The sequence below is a fragment of the Hyposmocoma kahamanoa genome, unplaced genomic scaffold (assembly GCF_003589595.1).
Source record: "Hyposmocoma kahamanoa isolate Upper Pololo Valley unplaced genomic scaffold, ASM358959v1 86, whole genome shotgun sequence".
NCBI classification, from domain to species: Eukaryota; Metazoa; Arthropoda; class Insecta; order Lepidoptera; family Cosmopterigidae; genus Hyposmocoma; species Hyposmocoma kahamanoa.
In genome coordinates this window covers 1699355-1723331 of record NW_020654289.1, presented here as the reverse complement: position 1 = coordinate 1723331, position 23977 = coordinate 1699355, and the positions used below count along the sequence as shown (strand labels likewise).

The 23977-nt window shown below is 35.2% G+C and overlaps 1 protein-coding gene across 2 annotated transcripts in view; it reads right to left on the bottom strand.

Annotated features, from left to right (window-relative positions):
* LOC113234707 (furin-like protease 1) overlaps positions 1-23977 on the bottom strand; it is a 600106-nt gene that overhangs the window by 2193 nt on the left and 573936 nt on the right. For both annotated transcript variants that reach the window (XM_026470151.1, XM_026470150.1), the window contains exons 11-14: positions 22404-22543; positions 20175-20293; positions 15905-16161; positions 6403-6511 (exon numbers count right to left, since the gene is read on the bottom strand). In XM_026470151.1, coding sequence (XP_026325936.1) covers positions 6403-6511; positions 15905-16161; positions 20175-20293; positions 22404-22543 — 625 coding nt within the window. The remainder of the gene's footprint in view (positions 1-6402; positions 6512-15904; positions 16162-20174; positions 20294-22403; positions 22544-23977) is intronic.

Genomic DNA, 23977 nt, shown 5'->3' with positions numbered 1-23977 from the left:
TTATCTTTCATGCATGGCAGAAGAGTTAGAAGCGAACAGAGCTGTTCAAGTTAGTGCTCAAGCGTTGAAGCAAAGCGACACATCCACAAGGTAAGTGACAATACTGTGAACTAAACCTAAAGTTTGTATAAACAAACGATTTGCAACTAACTGCTATTTTAATTACAAAAAGAAGCCCTATACGATCAGAGACAAGACTCGTTTCATTGTATTGTTCTAAAATGAAAATTCCGGATACATTTTGTATTAAAAGATTGGTTTTATTATTATTATTATTATTTTCCGTTCACATAGTCTCAATATATACAAATTATGCATCGACATTTACATTTAATAAATACATTCCATTGTGTTGCTACTTAACGCCGATTACGAACAATTTTACATTTATACAACAAATCTGTTACAAAAATGAGCTTTTTTACGATTTCACTTAATTCGAACGATAGTTAAAATTAGAACAACGACATTAATTAATATTTTCATTACAATATCCCAGATTTAATTAAATATGAATTTGGACAGATTTAATCTATTCGTAATTATCATAGTGGTAACCGGACAGAAGAAGAGAAGGATGTTTTCATATCTCTCTTTTTTAATAAAAAAAAAATATTTAAAAGAAGACTTGGCTTCATTATAACAAAATACACAAAAGACTTGGCTGTATAGACAGTATCCTTTGCCTTTCCCAGGTTTAATTATCCACTCAGTTGGCGGGGCTTTTACAGTAAAACTTTGTGGTGATTTCCTATTAACCTGACCTGACACATCTTCCCACGGCACATCTATCATTAAAACAATCCACTATCATTATAAATTGATAAACAGAATTCTAGAAATTTACGTTCGAAAGTCGTAGAGTTTGTTTTAGGAATAGAAATGCCGTAGTAAGTTTTTAGATAGATCAAAAATGACCCTGTTTAGTAATGACGTGTTTCTAAATGTTATTTAACTATCACTCGATGTGAAATCGTGTTCGTTCAGTCGTTTTACAATTTACACATGAGCAAATTTGTACAAGTCTCCAAATTTATACCGTTACATTGCTACCTAGTTACTATTTACAGTTCACCATATTTATTAGCCTACACTAGATGGATTGGCAACCTTCGCAATGATCACAACCACAATATGCAATTATCATTCAATAATTTACGTAAACATGAATTCTAATTTGCAATTACAATCCATTCGATAGCAGAATTTTTGTTCGATAATACATTGAAAATGCTCTTTACATAACGTAAATAACCTTTGGACCCTGAAATTGTGCTGGTGTTGACTGTTGGTTGGCGTCAAAAGTTTTTGTTGTCGCCAAAAGAAATTTGTTGTCGTTCAATTTCTCACAATTTTCGTGATGAGGGTGCAAATAGAAATTGTCTCTTACAAAAATTTTAATCAAAATTGCTCTCCCTTTGAAGTAGGTTGCCGCCACTATTTGTTTTTATTCCTATTGAAACATTCGTTCAGAAACATTTTTGTTATATAATTTTATAGCTGTCTAGTTTATTTTTAATATTTGTTTTACAGTATTGGAACAAATCCATAAAGCCAAAACTTCAACAATTTAAACGCTAGACTTGTATATTTTTATTTATCTATGCCTACAACCATCATGGACATAGCTTAAAGGTAGACGTCCACAGATCCGCAGCGCACGCTTCAGACGGATCGGAGACGGCTCCGTTTGTGGCAGTGCGTCCACTGTACCCGCAGCAATCGGATTGCAAAATAAATATCAGACATTTCTGACTAATTTAAAGGACATAAGTTATAATTTTGGGACACAAATTTTCCTTATAAATATAATAATAGTATGCATTTGTGTATTGTTTTTTCTTTTAATAATGCTTTGTTTGTACAACCTATACATGCTATCAGACTTTTCTCCCATTGTAGACGACTTGCGTTCTTGCTAAGCTTTCACCTCCTACAATCGTATCTTCATACACGCCTGTTTATTCTTGATACTTTTAACTTGGCCTTTTTTAAAAACAACCCCAATCTGATCGAGATATGTACGTCGGCGTCTACCTCTCCCCACGTTATTATCCAATAGCAAACATAAATGTTTTGTAATTCGTTCTGTCCTATTTTCTTGCTTGCTTGTTCGTTCTCTTTGTTCCATTCTAAAATTCAATCTGTCTTTTTTTATCATGTGACTAAGGAAAGTAGCAAGTTCTGGGAATTATGTAGTGGCGGCAAACATGTATTTCTTCGTGCACTGGGTCACTAACATTAAAGGAAAACATACTTATTTTCAATTTAGATTTTGCTATCACGAACAGATTGTACATCAGCAACAATTTAACAAGAAACTTAGCATAAAAGATATGTATGTTCATAATAATAACAATATTTACGTTAAAACCTATAAAACTATATTTAATTTAGAACAAAAATATTACTAAAACATTGTAGGAAACAAAAAAATATATAATTATTTTAAAAAATATTTCCACTTAAACCATTATTTGAATAAATAACAAAGTAGCCATCGGAATAAATGCGAACAATTTGGTATCGTTAGTTACTATAATTATTTTTTTAAACTCGTTATAAAATTGGACTAGTGCAGTTTGAAATTATGTTTCATTATGAGTCTAGAATATTTAATTCAAGCGGAATACTATCTAAATATTCAAAGATATGAACCTTATTTTTCCGGACTTAGGGTGCCTTTAAATTAAACGCTTGCCGAAGCGCTGCGATCCTAAATATTGCTTGAAAATTATAGTCGTCACAATGTTAGAAGATCAATTTGACAGCTAAGGTAGACGATAGTACGGAAGTTTTAATGGAATCAAAGAAATAGTAAACAAACAATTATTAACTCATTGGGTTTTAAAAAATACATAATTATTTTTATCAAATAAAATGATCAAGCATAATTTTCGCACAAATTCCGAAATAAAATGCAATTTCGAGTTAAACCGAAACGTCTTATAAACAATAGTCTTCATTCTACTTTTTTAAATAGTGTTGTAACCTTATAATAACGCATAGAATGATAGTTTAATATCAAACGAACTGTCACAAGTGAGGCAAAAATCGAATTCATGTAGGCTAGTTTTAGTAGAAGGTTAATTTTCGGTTTTAGTGAATATTTATATAAAAATGCAAGTTGAAACGCGTTACTTCCTTGTGGAATGTGATGTCAGTATCTATTTTATGTTTGTCTGACGTATTTTTACACTCAGTTACCGCACATTTCGTCATTTTTAGCTAAAATTCTTGATCTGTTCGCGGTGCAAGTTGACCTTGAGCCCGGTCGTGTGGGCCCATTGGGCGCGCTTCAATTTGCCTCACTTAACGTGTGCGGACTAGGTTTCTATGCGTTATTATTCTAAGGTTGTAACCAATTAATCGCCGAATTTCACCGAGTCAATTCAATTTCACTTAAAAAACATTGATAATATGGTTGAAAACCAAATATTACACATACAGGTGATACTAGCTCAACTGATGATTTTGGCTCATCTTCCGATGAAAGTGAATACAAAATTTAAACTATGAAGTCTTTTTTTTTGTTTTGCTTCAGAATTTAGCTATTTAACTAGGTACAACCTGTGAACTTTGTTAATGTACCTAACTACATTACAATAACAACTACAGGTTGTCATTGTAATCATTCCAAATGCTTACTCATTATTTATGTTAAACTCTATATTGATTAAATAAATGTTAATTGTTCTATCTACAACTGAAAACTAATGATCCGAAATATAACCTAAACAATCACAGACTCATAAAATTTTGGATTGATTTTTCGTGAGAGTCGTTTAACATGGTTACCGATACGTTTAGTTCACATTCCTATTTACGTTGAGATGACAAGTGTCAAAAGGTGCCTCTTATGTTGTGACGACTATTTGGTGCAGCTGCAACGCACCGATGGCGCCACTGCGGCGCCACTTTATGAGAATGAACCATTGACTTACAATTATATGGACGTCGGGTCCGCGCTAAAAAGTGTCCGAACTTATAGGGAGTTAAAATCGTATAGAGAGCGTCATTCACGCTTTAGTCTTCGTTTGTTCGACTGACAGCGAAGCAAGCGAAATTAGACAGTACTGCGATGACATTGCAATTTAAATTCAACGTTTTAGCTTTTTCATACTCCTTTATATGTCACCACGTTTAAATAGGTTGACTTGGGACATTTTTTTCGTGGTTTGTGTATTAGACCCGTCGTCCATTTATTTGCAAGTCAATGGAATGAACAGTATAAAATAACCTTATTTCAGTGACGTACGTACTTGTGATAACAAATTACTTCAGGAAAACGTAAAAAGAAAAATTATGCTAAATTAAATTTTTTACCCCAAGCCTTTTGTTATCATGAGCTCAACGGCCTTCAGCTAAAACGTGGATCTTTACATCCTGTGTAAGGTCCAACAAAATTAACTTCGGTAAATTCACGAGAATAGCCGTTGTTCTACACAAAGTTCATTTTGTTTGGCGATAAGGGCGTCCATAATAAAAGTTGTGTGGTTTGAAACAGCGTAAACTTGCTCCTGAAAACGGTTTTAACTAATTTTGTTAGACCTTGTACTCGTAACGGAGCTACACAAACGAAGCGATTCATTTTTTCCAAAAAATAAAAAGATTCCGTTGATTTTTCCACAATGTCTTTACGACCGTTCAGTCCCATTCATACAATTTTCATGAATATCGTGCAAAATGGACGTTATTTGAAATAGAACTAATTACAATATTTTTAGGTAATTGCACTTGTTCTCTAGCTCTTAATTTTTGCCGATTTTACGAGTGATTTCTTCTTTTTTCTTGTCTTAACAAAAATATTTATTTAAAAATTTAGTACAGCGACGCGGCGGGCCAGACAAAACGCCCACAAACTACCACAGTCGACATTGTTTGGAACATAAAAATGACGTTAATTTTTCAATAAACACTTTGGACCGATGCATCATTGTATGGCTCACCGCAAAGTTATATTATAACTAACTAATATGTATATATATAATAAAAAATTGCCTATGATTTCTGTTTCCACAGACTACAACTTCTTCGGCCTATGTGTAATTCTACTAAACTTCATTTAATCTTTTCCCAGGGTGCCAGTAACTCAAATGTAAAATTTATTGTAATAAAAAATCTAGACACCTGCCTACGCAGGTCAATATACAATAAAGCAAGACGACCTGAGTCTGCGACAACCCGCCGACAATTTGCGCTGGCACTGCCTAACACTGGCACGGTACAATATGGCGGCATAACATTTATCCTTAATAGACGTACTCTATATTTTTATCACAACATAGAACATGAAATTATTTATCGAAATATATATTATAAATAACTTCTTTTTTCATCAAATTAAATTACGCCATTAACGATAAAGGAGATGGTATTACCGCAACAAAGCAGTCCGCTGGCACCGGTAGCTTTGTTAGTGTATCGCCCGTTACCCAGAAAAGATCAAACAAACTTTTCTTCAGAAAAACCTTTAGCAGAAAGTTAGTAGACCGAATCTGTTTATACGTTATTATTTCCCTAAGTAACTTATTAACATAATTCACATAGCCAAGAAACTTTAGTATGTTAAGTTGGGAAAAAGGGTACACTGAAATTTATGTACGCATCTACTAATTCTATTGTATCTATTTTACTTTATGGACTTTCAGTGGCATGTTTTTAAATTGCTATTCGGTGCTTTATGCCAACAGTTTTCGGGTCTCAGCACGATCAACGCCAACGTTAAACCAAGCGTTATAGTTCAGATAATGTATATACCATATAGTGCATGCGGAGACAGAAAAGGCTTCCTGAACACTTTTTCGCTTATATATATAAGGTAAAATAGCCTTGTGCTAGCATTGTTTTAATCATTGGCACCTTATAACGTGTGCCAATAATTAAACTTAAAGTGACAATAATTGGGTTCCTTGCCCTAACTATTCAATGACCATATGCTCACAATGTACCTCCCAAAAACGACAAAGTTGTCAAAATTAAGTAGAAAACATTTTTTATTTTAGCTACTTAAAATAAGCTAAGAAATATTTCTCCAGCTGTGGCAAACATGAAATTCTGACAACGCGGATTGTATTAACAAAATAATGCGTGGACATTAAATAAATACACAGACATGAACAAGTTAAAATACATAAATAAACAGCTTGTACTTCAAACCTTACGTAACCTGGTTGTAATTAACTAAAATCATATAGAAGTACTAGGGCACCATCTCCTGCTTTCTTCTGCAGTCTCTATGGGGTTCAGTATTGTTTACATTTGTAGTTACGTCTATATCTATGTTTATATATGTAGCAGTTAGTGCATATTCGCGTTTTAGTCTACAGGGCTTTCTGCTTTGCGGGGTGGGGGGGAGCAAAGCGTCGACCCCTGAGAGGAACAGGATTAGTAGGCACAAACCTAGGCAGTGTGGTGGTGACGGGGCAAGTGTGGCGCACCCGCTGTGGCCGGCGTATTGGCGCCCCGCGCCAGGAACGCCCGCCTCGACGCCTAGACTATCCTCGCGAATCTAGAAAAAAAAATTAAAATGTAATAGTAGTTTATGCGACTGTTACATAATGAAAGGCGTTAAAATACGAGTGTGGGTTTATGTTTCAATGTCTAATTATCTACAGTTACATACACTGCTTTATCTATACACATATTATAAGCTCTCTATGATGTGTTCAGGAACCGCATGTTACGACTGGCGAAATGGCGGCAAATAAAAATTTTTCTCACGCATGTCACGCAACCGTAGTTTTTTTTAAATGAATAGACAAACTGGAGTCGGCCCCAACTATCATATCGTTCGATATCAAGTAACGTGTGAAATTTGTCAAAATTATTTGCTATCGACATTTGATTTCGAATAAAACTTCATCTCGACTGATATTAGAATTGAGGGCCAATCAATTGTTTTGTTTTTCAGAGATATTTGAAATTTGAATGTAATAATAAAATTTGACCAATAATAACATTTTCACAGATAAGAAATTTGTAAAATATTTTATATTTATGCTGCTCGTAATTTGCGGTTTTTGAATACATCATAGAGGGTTTATGATATGTATGTCGATAAAAATAGTTATTTACTGCATACAGTCATTCTGCCATTAGTTTGCAGTGTTAGTAACTAGCGACCGCTTGAAAACGTTTGACAATTGTCTATGACAAGATGTATTAAAATTTGCCATATAATTTTCTACACGATCGATTGTACAAGTTAACTTTAAATATTTAAGTGTCGCGCATTTATCATGATAAAAGCCATCACTGTCGTATTTTTAAATGAATGGATAGAGAATCAATCATGCTCGGTATCAAATGCATAGAAGACTAACTAAAGCTCACTTTACTTATTAATTTTCGTAAAGAAATAGTATAGTTACGGACCAAAACATATGCCACGCGTCTTATGGATAATTCTCGCGTATTCTCGGAAATTGCCGAAGTTACCTAGTAGCTAGGTTGTACATTAATTAAATCAAACAATTTTATAGGTTCGAAGCAATGTAAATAGAGACTAAGTTTCAGAGCATAGGAGAGAATATGAAAGCTAAAACGTGATGTCAGATGGAGCAAAGTGACAATCGAATGGTGGTCAAGAAATGATTATAGAAACGTGAGACGTTTTTCAGCAAGATGAGCAGACGACGTTGTCATAGTTGCGGGCCGTAGACAGCCGAGGCTAATACAGACCGTGGCAGATGTTATCAACTACGCTGTTGTCCTTGTCATAACTATATTCCGCCTCCGTTCAACCATTTATTTAACTTTTGACAGCTCGATTTTAATCAATTAGTGACATCCTAATGCGTTTCCGATTTGATTTTTTATAACAATCGATTTTATTTACGAAGAAGTTTTAATCGTGAATGTGAACGGGTTCAAAAGAAAAGATATTGTCTGATTGGGATCAAGATGTTATGTTTGACAATTTCTGTACTCAAGAATTAATGTTAACGAGGATTCAAGTGATGATTCCCGTTCATATGGAGAAGAATCCGATAATTCATTGTAATAAACAATAAGAAGTCATTATAATTATTCATAATTTATTTATTTTCATTATAATTTCGCACTGCTATTACAATGGTGTTATAACACAAAATGTGTGAAATTCAAGATTGTACCATTGTTTAGCGTAAAATTTGATTCTCTACATGACAATAAAACCGTCGTTAGAATATTGTAAAAAACAAGTAAAAGATATCTACTTAACTAAAAATGACACGGGGATTTCGCTCTGGACCTTTTGGAGGGAAAAGTGTCGTGTTTATTTTGACTTTCAATTATTTTGTGAAATCTAGTTTAAAGTGGAATAGGATTGCTATTGTGCCTTAATAGAAGATTAAAACGCGAAATTATACGAATCTCGAACTAAAATACCCGTATCGGCCCGTTCTAAGGAATCCCGAGTCAATCCAAACACGCCGCCTCAAATTGCCTATCCCCTTTGTGGCGGCCATATTTACAGAAACATAATTAAACGAAGACATGGCTCAAAGGACTTGTATCCAAGCCAAAATTATTTATTAAATAGAAAAAATCAAAATGACACACGCTTTATGTGAGCTAGTTTTGTCCAAAATATCCTTATTCAAAAATATAAAATCATTTTTTCTCTTTTATTTTTAAATATCTATATTTGGCAAGTAGGAAATAACCTATACATAAATTTATACAGATCTTTCACGGGAAGCGATTAATTTGTTTTTCGTCGATTCTGAGAAAGTACACTTTTTGAGTTAATACTGTATTAACAATGCTATTTATTAGACAGGTTTATCAACTTGAATAATCTTCGGTACATAATCTGTATGCTCGATAAACATCGGAGCTAAAGACTACGTCCCTTCACTAAAATAACAAACCCATAATTACTGAACTTTGGAGGCACTCATATGTCAAAAGTTAATTTTTAAAAGTTAAAAATTTCAAATACGCTGATTTTGCTTAAGGCGAGGTATTTGGATGCGAGCCATGATTTTAGGAGGTGAGGTGTGGGGGGTCATCCCTCGCGACCCGCAATCCGCGCGCTTAATATTAATTAAAATGAAATAAAAACCAAGATCCGACGTCAACAACCGCACGATGACGACTGATGGGGCAACGGGCGGCGTGGCGTGGCGTTAAACTACTAGGCAATTTTCTAAGTTTTGGGATAAATGTAAATTTAATGACTATAGGGCTTGAACACCAAAATTCAACAGGTTCTGTGTAGTACTTAAACAAAAAAATATTCATATAAAAATTATGTGCAAAATTACATGTTTTATTCTTGAACAATTCGTTTTAAACTTTTATTTTCGCCTGGTTTTGAGGATTTTACATGATCGGATAAAGTACATCCTATCGTGTAACACTTTAGTACATTCTTTAGATAATATCCTTAGGTATATCGTATATTTCTTGTAAGACCATTATTTAATTGTAAATACAACAGTTTTTCCCACTTGTTCTCCGCCTTAACAACAAAACGGAAACTAAATGACATATAAAAAAACGCTCGTAGGGCTTGTAGATCCCATTACGCTGGTTCCTGTGGATTGCGTCAGTTATGATAAGGAGGATACGTTAGACCTACACCAGAAGGTTACGTCGAGCTGTGGAACATGACGATGCAACATTAGGACCCCTTACAAGTGTGATGAATGATTTTTTTAAATATTTTTTTACGTTTTTATAAGTTCACGTCAAATATAATTTTTGTAACGATTTATTTATAAAAAGATCGAACAGAAACAAATATGTTATCGATCTGATGGAACCTGTGCAAGGAAGACAAATCTGTAACACAATTAGTAAAGCGGTCAAAGTCATAGAATCATTTATTACACAGATAAAATAATTTTACATTTGAAACCGTATTTTTTAAGCTAGGTACTGCTCGTTCACATGCTGACTTCCCTGAGAAGAACGAAAGAAACACTAGGAGTGGTCTTTTGAAATGAACTTAAATGCTATGGAATACACTTCGAATCAAATTTGTGTGGATTCTAGACTCTGTCGTCTTTCGAAAGTTTTGTTTGTCGTTGGACGACTGTTGCGTCTAGCCTGTTCCCATATCACAACTATCTGTCGTGACTGTGTCGTGGACGTTCGTGTTATCGTTGAACGACTGTCGTGTCTAGCTGTTCCCACTAGATCATGACGACAATTTATCGGTTCACGGCATGTTGTTTTTTGCACGAGAGAATTGTTTGAAGCTGCGATTCTGTCGTTACATTTTTATCGTGATGTTTTATTTATCGTCAGACGACTGTCGTTCTAACTCTTCCCATTGTCACGACAGTTTGTCGTCGCAACGTCATAAAAATTGTGAACGACAGTTAATCCTATTGTACTCTATGTGAACAACTTAATTTAAATATACAAGCCACGACACTTTAAACTACACGACTATCTGTTGTTACGACATAATGGGAACGCGCCCTTACATATAGTCTTCAATGTTGTGATATAACTTGTCAATAAAAATAGTTTTAACGTAAGTTTTAAACTTAGTAAATGATAATTTTAATATATGCTCAGTTATCTTACTGTAAAAACGTATACAGTTTCCGCATAAGACAATCGTTTACCTTAGTTTAAATGCAATCGTAGTACCATGAGTTTGGAGTTTGTTCTAAAGTTAATATTACGGATATCTGCTTTCTTAATGAAATTACATATATTTTTACGGGCATACAATATAGTAAATAGTAGGTGCCCTAGATTGGCAAAACAGACATGTTCAAGTGAGATCGAAGGAATTTTTCTGTTACCGAAAAGTGCGCAAAACCGGATTCATCACCTAGTTTGCCACCCTAAGGCGATTATCACACTGCATCGCGCCCCGCGACTGAGCGCGTGACGCGGAATCGCACGCGCGGTGGCGCAGACGCAGATCTGCGTCAACGCGCGGTTTAATATGCGCGAGGGCAGCGGTCTAGCGGCCCCGCGTCACTTAAAGTACTCGCTTCGCAGTTGATAGCCGTAGTGATTGTATATGTAGTCGAGATCCTTCTTTGACAAGAATGGTTATTAATACAGAAGTCATTCAGGACGCTGCAGTTATACTGTCTATTTAGTTTTTGTTTACTCAAATGAGAAGCCACCGAAGATATTGTATACATCCCTTTTTACGAACCAGATCGATAAATGGATAATTTCAACTTCATTATAAAGATTTAAGAAAATATGAAGGTAAATTTGGTCGAGTTTCAATAGCAAATATAAATTTATCGATGTCGAGATCTGTTATAGAAAATTGAACATTAATGAATGAATGAAGTATTCTTTATTGCACATAAAATTACAATTAAAATACAATACAATAGCTTAAGTATAATAGTAGTAGTAAGTTAATGTGCAACAGGCGGCCTTATTGCTATGTACCAATTTCTTCCAGGCAACCTTAGGATAGACATTTCGGATATGCAAAAAGGGGTGCAACCAAAGAATATCATCGTAAATACACTACATAATAATAATATACATACTAATAATATTAATACATACATAACAATAAATATACAATAATATTAAATGCTTATATACTTTTAAAGGAAAAAGAAAAATGAAGTATAAATGTAGGAAATAAATGAAAGGATAGTAGAGGACAGACGAAATTTAGGTGTTGAGGAAGTGCTCCTTGACACGTTGTTTGAAGGAATCAAGAGAAGGGGATCGTCGAATCGATTCAGGGAGAGAATTCCACAGTCTGACCGCAGAAATGGTAAAAGAGTTGGAATAAAAGTTAAAGGTATGAGAGGGCAAGTTTAGTATGAGAGTGTCAGAGGAGCGAATGGGACGGCAGAGTGTAGAAGAGTGGAAAGTAAAGCGATTTTTGAGATAAGAAGGCGTAAAGGGATAGAATAGAATTGATAGAGAGGTGAAAGCATATGAAGATCTCTACGCTGATGGATGGGCGGCCATTTAAGGAGTGCGTGAAATTGGGAGACATGGTCAAATTTACGAAGTCCGAAGATGAACCTAACACACATATTTTGGAGCCGCTACAGTTTATTGAGCAGAGTGACTGACAAATCCGGGTAGCAAACATCTGCGTAGTCCAGTATCGTGGCAGTTTTAGTCGACAAAAAGGTTTTAAGCCTTCTCAGAGAGAAATGCACATTAAACGCCTTCCCGCTAAGCTCTTCCTCAGCAACGTGCGGCTTTCAAATCAGACATTTATCAAAAATTACCCTCAAAATTCCTGACTGTTCAACACGTTCTTAAGTTCAATACGTTCTTGAGTGTGAACATGTTCTTAAACTTAAAAATTTTAAACATTAGTTCGGAGCGCAGTGTGCCATACCCTGAGGTTCGCTGCGTCCCCGCGCGGAGAAGCGTTGTCAATATGTTCGACGGCGCGTGTTTTCCATACAAACTCATGTACTTCCGTACAAGGTTAACGCGGGGCACGGTGCAGTGTGATAATCGCCATAGAGGTAGAATAATTTCTTCAAATTTAAATGAGATAAATACTTAGTTACCCTCTTTCCAACAAAAAAAAAGAATCATCAAAATGCAGGAGTAATGGCGTAACAAACCTATAAAAAAATTGTCGAATAGAGAACCTCCTCTTCTATGAAGTAGCTTAAAAATAATAATTTCAAGATAGTAAAACATAATACCCATACATTCTATATCGCTTAGTTAGATTCTTAGTAAATTATTTCACGATATCAAGATGTTAGCTTCATTGTCACTGATTTAAAATTTCAAGTAATGAATATTATTATCAAGTGAGAGTGCGGTGGTTGCCCTGTTTTTTTTTTATCAAAAAAATACTATTAAAGAATGTCTTCCTATTCTTTTAGTCATTATCATTAGTGTCATTACACGTTAAAAAAGAAAGTGAAATTTTTAAAAGATAACATTACTGCGTTAAATATATAATTGAACTAACTACATAGTTAAATTTGTTTTTAGTGACGTACACATTCAAATCATACCGGTTATTTCTTCACTTCCTTTTTCGGATCAACCCAAATATCTGAGGCGGAAAGATTTCATTTACCGAGAAATAATGTTACTCTTGTCATAAAACAATAGAACAGCAACCTAAAAACAACGTAACCCTGTTAAAAGTACACTAAAAAAAGTAATAGGTGAAAATATAGATGTAGTGCCCCGCCAAGTTGTGAAATTACAAACCACTAAATCTACTGACAGTACAAATATTAATGTCGATGCTAGCACCCCCATATCATTCCCAAAAATAGTTTATTGCAAATCAAATAATCTTTATTATATAGGTCAGCAAATTACACTTGAAAACGTTGCAGTGATGAAACCCTAAAGCTCATTCGTAAATCAGATTCCACTGAGAAGAATGAGTAAGAAACTGTAGGAGCTACCCTATCATTGACAACATTTATTTCAAACCTCATAGATCAAGACAATCTGCAAGAGCTAAATGGGTCACTACCACGGATTTTTGTCATTCAGATACGCAGAAGCTGTATAAATTATCTTAATTATACATTTTTACTTCACTATAGTTTTATACCTTGAGAATAGCAAATTTTTAATACCAACTGGAATCTTGGTAGCTTACCAATAACACAGTCAATGTCATACTTAAGACCGTTCTATTCACAGGGAAATATGGTATAATAATGAGCAGTCACTAGCAAACTGCGTTATGCGTATGGAGAAAAAAATAATATACCAAAGATAATGGCGGCTCAATACTGCAGCGTTTGCAGGTTGACGACAAAATGGCAACTTTTCAAAGTGTAACATTAAGAAAGATAGCGAATTTTGCAAGAATAGTTATCATTTTACACTGATTTGTTCAGAATATATCAAGTTTTGGCACTGTATTGTTGAAGTATTATTTAAAATACTGATGCATTTGACGCCATTAACTAAAAGCCATTCAAAATGTCATATAGCGCAGTTTGCAAGTGGACTACTCAATTTGATAGTGTAGCTAAGTTGAGCCTTGACAGCATACTTAGAAACAAGTGCAAAATTTAAATATGGGTATTGTTCCAAAATAATTATATTTTCTTTTAACATTAAATGGTAAAGCAAATAGCATTCCCACTACAAACTGTGACAGTTAAAATAACAGCGCTCCTTAGCTGCTCCGACGAGCAACAATTAACGGAAAAATATGGCCGACCTTTCCAAACAAATGAACATTCAGGTGCAATTATTTGCCGTACGTGTCTGCTCATAGAATAAACCAGGAGATGGGACACAATTGAAAAGGGTAATAACATAAAAAAATTAGAACAATTCTCACGACTGTTTCGCCGTAAATTGCTGTAATAGCTCTTGTGGAGCCAAAGCGGCGTTCTTTATTCTTCACTCTCAACCCATGTTTATTTAAAGAGCTTCTTTTACGACTTAAGATGACACAGCATAAAAGAACAAAAGCACTGTAGGACTCAACATCCGAAACCAATTATTTTATGTTTTGATGGTCAGTGAGTTTAATAATAACGCAACTTTGAAGGTAAATATTATAAACTATGAAAGACATAAAATTGTCATTGATCAAGTACTGTCACTATCAGAGACAGGATTTTTTCCTTGTGAAGAGTTCCTACAGGCAAGTACTACCACTTTACCTATTTCTGCCGCCAAGCAGTAATGTCAGCATTACTGCGTTTCGGGTTTAAAGGGTTAAGGGTGATAGTGAAATTATAGGCACATGAGACTTATCGTCAACTTATACCTCATGTTGACTGGCGCTGTGGCAATGCCCTTCAGATTTTTGTGATTTAAAGCAGTCAATAGCACTGCAACTGTTTTGGACAGGCGAGTCACATCTTTTTCATCCCATAACTAGGTATCTTGTTAAAAATGCCTTGATTTGTTTCAAGAAAATAATAAATGGGCGTATTTTTTCGCCTTGACAGGTGCACTACCGCGCCCTCAGGTCTTTCACAAAGCACAAAAGATAGACTGAGTAGCGTGAGTGGAATATTTATTTAATTTCAAAAAATATTCACCCAAATTTTGAAACTTCAACAAGAAATGTAATTAAACGACTGAATACGAAACAATGACAATAAGTATAAATACAATTGGTATTACAAATTACCCCATTACGTGCACGTATGTGTTATTATTACTTTTAATAAGCGTCTCTAATTACTCAATAAAACGTAATGTGCTCTGTTTCAGACCATCCTAATAATATAACGGTCGTAATATTTATTATATAGAGTTCTTAGTTTTTCTCGTGTACTACATTGCAAATGTAGCTGTTAACAAGTTGTTTAATAGTAATGCAAACCACTAAACTGCAGTTGCAAAAATTATTAATTTAATGAATTGTAACAGCTTTATTTAAAAAAGAACAACCTCAAAAGTTTGTGGAATTACATCTATTTGCCAAGTTTTATTTAAATAGGTTAGAGGAAATTGGGTAAAACCCAATAAACCGGAGTCATCCCCTAAATTGTCATCCTTGGAGGTGGAATATTTTCTTCAAGTTTCAACGGGACCACTATTGATGTACCCCCGTTCCAATAAAAAAGAAACAGTTCATAAATCTCAGAGTACTCGCATAACATATACAAAAAAAAAGTTAAACATTTTACGGAACGAACCAACGGACCTCACGAATTTCTGTATGTGCTTGCGTCGTGTCTTTGTACTTGGTCTTTCAACGACTTTTTAGACGTAGCGCCATCTATGAAAAATCTTTGACAGATTTATCACCCAGTTAGTACCTTTACAGCTACCAGTCCTGGCGAGAGATGTCGCTATTCACTGTATTAATTAAATTTTTATTGAATTGTTGAGTGTTTTTTCTGAGTGTTCGATCTTTGTATTAATAATTATAACCAACTAGTGGAGTAATTACACAAAAAAAATAATTGACTATCAATTCAATAAAAATTTAATTAAATACATTTTATTTATTTTGTAGGACTATAGTAAATCACCAATTTTAATAAAAAGTACTTACAGCATTAGAATCATGCCAGACCAAAGCCAGGTCATCATCTATGGTGTTTTGTCTGGCTTCCTCGACTGACTCCGGCTCCTCAGGGTTCCACGGAGGTTTGCTGACGCTCACCGGCACTGCAGAATGTAAGCCAGAGTTGCCATGCTGCATCTTGATATTGGTTCCTAAGGAGTTTGTGTTTGGCTGTGGTATGTCCTCTTCATGGGGTGGTGTCTCTGTTCCATAGAAGATCAGCTCCCATTGAGTCAACGGACCAGCTGTGTGGATAAAAATTCTTGTTTAGCATAGGTCTGGTATTGGTGAACTAAGACAATGGCTTTGACTACAAAGCCATTGTCTTAGTTCACCAATACCAGACAGATATACTAATATCTAAAGGACTGACTACATGGTTGAGTTTCCTGGTAGTGCGTACTAAAATACGTATCAGGGACATACTCACTCAGTGCGATCATATTGCCACATTCACTGATAGCGTTGGATATACACACATCAAAAAGGTCTAGGTATCAAAGTACCTTTTTAAATATTTGATTACTTTATTAAAAAGGAAATAAAAAAATTACATAAATTTATTAAATTGACCCAAAAACACTTACCAATTACTGATTTTCAGTAATTGGTAAAAACGTGCTTGATTCTTTTTTTTCACTTTTGATGAGTGTATATGTAAGGAGACTTGTAAATGTTTACAATTAGAGTAATTATAATAAAAAATATTTATAATTCTCAGTTTATCACATATAAGCGTGTTGGCTATTTAGCTGTAAGTTTGCAATGCAAATGAATGAATAAATAAATTTGCTGTATAGGAGTAAACGACAGCCCATGCAAGGCGAGTGTATAAGTTATCGTTTTCTCTTACACAGGTTAAACGCACACAAATTATCTCGTGGTGTGGTTCGACCGTATATACGTGTCTTTAATAGTGGCAGCAATACAGGCCTTTCTGTCAAGATATTGATATTATTTATTTATTTATGATAGAACCATTTATTTAACTTTTGACAGCTCGAATTGTAATCAAATTAGTGATATCACTAATGCGTTTCTGATTAGATTTTTTATAACAATCGATTTTATATAAGATGAAGTTTTAATCGTGAATGTGAGCGGTTTCAAAAAAGCGGGTTCGAAAATTAATAATTAATGTTAACGAGGATTCAAGTTATGATTCCCGTTCATATGGAGAAGAATCCGACGATTCTTTATAATAAACAATAAGAATTTATTATAATTATTTATAATTTATTTCATTTCATTATAATTTATTAGACAGATACCAAAATTTATCAACTTGAATAATCTTCCTTACGTAATCTGTTGACTCGATAAATATCAGAGCGAAAGAGCACGTCGCTTCACTAAAATTAAAAAATAAGAGTCCAGGAAGTATTGCATTTTTTGTCTATGATTGTAAGTCAATAATTACGGAACTTCGGAGGCATGCATATGTCAAAAATTAAATAAATGGTTAGACGGAGTATAATCCTGTCAAATTCAACATTTGACTGACAGCAGTCGATATATTGACAGATGAACATAGATATAAATAAAAAAAGTATTACAGCCGCCTGGTGAGTCAAGTTTTAAAAATACTTCAAAACAGACGAACCGGAGTGCTGTGAGTTATCGTGTTTTGAAGTTATAAAACTGTTGTTATTGTTATGAAAAAATGGACTTTGTTTTTTCCTTAAGTGTATATAATATTAGTCAGGATAACGGTGAATGAAAACAGCGTTATGGAACCTGCATGTCAAAGAAGGTTCATAACCCTTGGAAAACTAGCTTAAACTGAGACGTAAAATGGATTCTCCACAAAGGAGGAACTTAAATATAAGTAGACATAAAAATTATATACACAATCCATAAAACTAAATCAACTACGAAGCAAAAAAAACTACAGTCTACGTATTAAAAAAATAAAATATAATTACGGCAGAACGAAAATATCCAAACAAAACAGAATAAATAGATAACAATGCCTACTGTGTTAAGCCAGGACAGTCACAACAAACAGTTTCGCCGAAACTCTTTGATTAAACAAACCTCGACTACGAAATAAAATTTAAACAATGCAACACACGGCATGCAAAGAGCGGCGGACGGCGGAACAACGGTAATTGACGTGCAGTTCAAACTAGGCGAACAAATAAAACGACGCAATACGAATCGCAGAACATGCAGCCACCCAGTAGGTAGGTACCGTTGGCTTGGAGCGGCGCTGGATATATCCGCTGGATTTTCGGGTACTGCTCGAACAGGCTGGACATTTTTCGATCTCGCGCTTCGGCCAAAGGGTCCGCCAAGTCCCCTCGCAAGTTGAGACTAAGATCTGGCGTCGATGACGTCAATTTAACGGTCGAGCTCTCTATTGGAGAGCGCGTCGCAGGCCGCTGCCGCTGTTCTTTATCGGCTCTGTTTTTTGAATTCCGATTCTGATTCTTTGAGTTCTTGTTCTTTTTTCTCTTAACCAGGCCTACGGTGTACGTAGGCATGACAGAGACAGCCTTTCCTCTGTTGTTCTTTCGTCCGGCTTGCACTACGACGGTTCTTGTTGCGTTTGCTTTATTTCTTACTATTGGGTTCCTGGATGGCATGGGGTCATTCTTGGCAGCGGGTGTGGTGGTCCCGTACAACGTTAAGGACCAATCTTGCAATGTTGCCCGACCTGATACCGAAAGTGGGTTTACATGTGCACGAATATCTCTTAACTTCAGACCAACGCCTCTCAGGAATTTTTGAAATATGTTCCCCAGTTACATAATGCTAGTTTGTTATTTTATTATTTTGACTATAGTGTTTACAAGGTACATCAGTAAAACCGGTTTGCTATCCCAGAGCATGCAGCTTAGACAAACAGTTACACAGGTTTTCCAAAAAACTATTTTTTCGGATCTACAATCGATTATAGTCTACAATCAAATGTAACAATGAGACCTGTAAAGTGTCCAACGTTGCGTTGTTTGAAAAAACAAATAGAAGCGGTTTTAGATCCGAAAAAATAGCGCAATTTCCAAATAGTTACTATTTAAGTGAGCAAATAAAGAAATCCCATTAAGACGGATAAAGTGCTTGGAGTTACAAATAATAGTCCATTCCACGTAGGCTGGATACTGTGACATTTAACATTTTGATGTTGCATATATTTAATTACTCTCATAATCAGGTTACAACAATAAATAGTAAATTTATTATAATATATCAAAAACGAACAATATTTGTTTCAATTGTAAATTAGATAGAAACTGAAATGATAAAGATAAAAATAAATTACTTCAACTACTTGATGCGTAAAACGGAATATTTATCCATAGAGATTTACACCATAGAATCGATAAATCGAATTATTGTGTATCTCGCATTAATACGTGTGCATTAATACACCTTGAATGGGATTCGATCTGGGCCTTTTTGAGGGAAGTGTCGTTTTTATTTTGACTATCAATTATTTTGTGAAATGTAGTTTAAAGTGGAGTATTATAGAATATAATAGTGCTATTGTGCCTTAATAGAAGATTAAAACGTGAAATTATACGAATCTCGAACTAAAATACCCGTATCGGCCCGTTCTAAGGAATCCCGAGTCAATCCAAACACGCCGCCTCAAATTGCCTATCCCCTTTGTGGCGGCCATATTTACAGAAACATAATTAAACGAAGACATGGCTCAAAGGACTTGTATCCAAGTCAAAATTATTAATAAAAAGAATGCTAAGTGATGTTTTTGGAGATATTTTTCAGATTTCGTTCCGTTGCTATTGATTTTATACTTTTTTTGTTGATTTGTTTGTTTGTTGTTGATTTTTTATTTGATGTGTAGTTTTTTAGTAACTAATAACGTAACAATTGATCCTTTTTATTTTGTTTATAATTTATTCTTAGACTATAGTCGCTAAATCGATTCTCTCTTCATTACAAACTATCTGGATAAGATATTTAAATCGATTTTCTTTTCATTCGATTTTACATCACTACATCTCTAGAAACTTCAAAGCTCAAACGTCACCGTACCCATGTCACGTGATATGAACTATAATACATAGATTAGTACACAAAGAGCTACGAGATATATATGTACGGTAAATACTGAACACATAGATGAATTTTATTTTATTCAGATGTACAGAGAGGAACCATAGTTACTCAAGTTATTTTAAATAGTTGAATAAGTCCCTTGTAAGCCCGCACTATTAAATTGACCAATTACATCGCTTTACTTTAGAATTGAAAGGTACGTGATTGGCCAGATAACAATTATCATTCTTACCCATATAACGTCCTTCGTTGGTGACTTCAAGTTGCCAAATGCCGAGTGGCGACTCACCCCACATGTGGACAGACATGAAGGGCCAAGAATTGAACCCTGCGCGAGACGAGTCGTGTGCTCTGTTGAAGAATGCATTAACATCAGTAATTCAAATATCAGAATACACTTTTGATGATTTTTTAAAATATTTTTATGTTTTAACCACGTTAATGATATACCTACATTTTGCAAAAATTCTACACTAATATGTTATTATTTTTACTGATACGAAAATGTAATAACAAAGAAAAATTTCCTCCAGCTGACTGGGCTGGGGGAGGCGCTAGCAAAAATACTATATGTGTTTTTAGGTTACAGTAAAACATTAGGTGCCAATATCTCAAAATGCATACGTTAGTTATAGCACGAAAGGCTTATAACGTTGTTAGTTGTACAAATAAGTTGTATATGTCTTCAGTTTGTATCTTCATCTTCAAATTCCTCATCCAATCTTAACTTGAAATTACTATTGTAATGCTATACCAGGAATCGAGTCTTCAAAAGCCAGTGCAAACTGAACACTCCCCGTGGGAACCGCACCGCTCAGCCTGCCGGAAAATTAACTACCTAATTACCACCACTCTCGTAGGAGTGGCTTGAACGCGTATAAACAAGACACAACTACAATTTACTTCGTAAGTGTCCTACCATAATTAGTGTTTCGTAATCTTAAGTAAGATTTTTTGGTAGAAGTAATTCGGCTATTTATATTTTGTACGAATTGTTATTTTTTAATGTAAAGACTTTGAAATAGTAGTAGTAGACCTCCTTGTGAAAGATTGTGTCCAGGTAAGTACTTGACATATTTCTGACGGCAAGATGGTGCAGGTCGGGCGCGTGTCGGGTTGGGCGCGTGTCGGGTCGGGCGCGTGTCGGGTCGGGCGCGTGTCGGGTCGTGCGCGTGTGGGGTCGGGCGCGTGTCGGGTCGGGAGAGCGGCGGGTGTCATTCCGTGTATTTATATGGATGACATAACACCACACGCGGGTGCGGGACGGGCGCACGTGCAAATTCGTCGTCATTTTGGATCATTAAAAAAAATTACGGTAGTAGATTAATGGCGGTAATTTAATTTTACTAACTAAACTAACAAAAATTAAACTAACTTATACCTACAGTTCTGTTGGCATGGCATGTAGAAAAACAATATAGAATGTAGAACAAAACTGGATGAACAAGCCAGAAAGAAAGTAAAAAACAAAAACCATAATTGTATTTTAATGAATAAACATTTTCGCAACGTTCTTTACACAATAATTATAAATATTCAAATGCCATTAACGAGTTTCATTTTAACTAAACAAACAAAGTCCGGTGAATAGCACTGTGTTTGGATGTTTACAATAAAAACTAACGTAAACGTTGCCGTTCAAACGCTAACATGGTAGCACTGAATTCATATTTTTATTTATAATTATAGTAAGTATTTTTACATTAACTTATTTTCTTAAACAATTGTATTTGCGTCGATGTCGTGCGCTATGTTAACAGAGTAGCAATCACTAACGATGCGAGCGGTTTCTTTTTTTTTGTTAGGTTTACCTTTTTAGTACATTCCTTGAGGAAAGAGGGGGAGGCAGAAGACTCACACACCATCACACACGCACACACACATACACAGATACACACCCGACAATTTATAACAGTAATTTACAGTTAGTTATGGATTCTGTTTTTATATTTGCCAATTGAAATTTATTTTTCTACCCAATGTAACCATAATATCACACATTTTATATGCATAGTGAGTTTCTGTAATTGGCTTTTGTACTGCCTATAACACATTTGTAAGTATAAAGATGGTGAAGACACTTTGTTCATTAAATAATGTAATAGAATATGAATCATTTATAACTACACCACAACACAAAAATACACAATAAGAAATATATAAAAAAGCTAAATTGAAACAAAATAAAAAATGAAATAAAAATAAAATCGAAACGTCGGTTTGTTTGAAAAAACAAATATACGCGATTTAAATCCGGAAAAATAGTTTCATTTCATAATAATAGATCATAAATAACAACAAAGCACACATGAACATTTAATATTCAACATAATTAGAGTAAATATATGTGTGCGGCGGTGGCGTATTCAGCAGGATCTACACGGCGAATGCTAATGCCGAGAAAAGGCTGTGACGTGGATTTTCAGTGGACCCTAAGAAATTAAAAATAAGTATCATTTACCTGGGTGCTAGTAGCGTGACCCTGGTGCCGGCGGGCGATGTCAGAGCGATGCGCAGGTCACCTCGGCGCGCGGCGGATAAGGAGACGCGAGCTTGTACGTGCTCCAAGTAGTTCACTCCAGGACACACGCCCACATCCAGCTAAGAGAAATAGGCTCTCGTTAAACATTTGTAACGGAATCCAGGGGCGTGGCAAAGGGTCGGTCCAAAAGGGAAGTAATTGCAAGTAGATCGCTTCTACTTCTATAAGTACTTCTATAAAAAGACGCAAAATGGAAAGTCCGGTAGGTACATGCGAACTTACTCGCTTAAATAACTTCCGACGTGTTTTAAAATGCGTTGTATATAGAAAGTCAATGCTATGCAATTATGGAAATATTTTAAAGTGGTACTGGCCATCTTACCTATTTCTGCTGCCAAGAAGTAATGTGAGCATTACTGCGTTCTGGTTTCGAAAGTTGTTGGTGAAATTACAGGACTTGTCAACTTATGTCTTTTTTTTTATAATATCAAGTGACGAGACGATCAAGTCGTGCGGCTGATGGTAAACTACAGATCTCAGGGGCACTGCCGCTGCGTCCGTCACCCTGAGACACAAGTTGACAAGTCCCATATGTCTGAAATTTCACCAGCACCCTAACCTTCAAAACTGGAACGCATTACTGCTGATATTACTGCTTGGCGGCAGATATATCTCAGGGTGAAAGGCGCAGTGATTCAAAGCTCTTGGTGGTACTGCAACTGTTAAGGATAGGCGTGTCACTTACCACCAGACTCACGACTTGTTCGTGCTGCAGCTGTTTTGTCTTTATCGACCGAGAAGGGGCTACAGAGACAAGAATGTGGCTCTTAAATAGGATGACGATTCAAAACGTTTTGTCTTTATATAACACTCAATAGTAATTTGGCAAAAGTTTCGTCCACGTAATCCTCTAAGCGGTAATCTACACTTTGTAGTAAACAGATAAAAAACAAAAACGTGCTATTAAAACACCTACTTCTCAAATTACTGATACGGCAAATAACAATACTTTCTACTTACAACTTCAGACGTTGTATCCCCCAACGACTCGTATGTTTGTATTCGAAGTTCTCAACTCCAATGTGAGACAGTATAAATAAGATTTGGCAAAGAAACTTTGCGAGAATCCTTTGTTTTAACAATGTTGATATATGAACACCTTGGACCAATAATGTGCCGATAATTTGATAGGTATACGTATGGATATTTTTTAAAGCGGTACCAAATACAAGGATAATTATGAGATGCGGAGAAATAGGGCCTTCAAATTAGACACTTAAAGAAGCGCTTCTTCTGTAATGGCTGCATTGTTTCGGCGTTTTGTTAAGCCGGATTTAAATCGGATTAATACCCGAAATCGAAGGGAAAAACTCTACAACTAAATATTTGTTGTAAATTGCGTTTAGTTCAAATTTAATGATATTAAATTTGAACTCCTAACTTTGAAGTTCCTGCCCACGACATTGGGCTGAAATGGGTTAAAACCCGGGCGGGTTGGTTTCAACCCACTGCCCATCTCAGGCCACTACTAATTTCCATACAATATTTAGAAG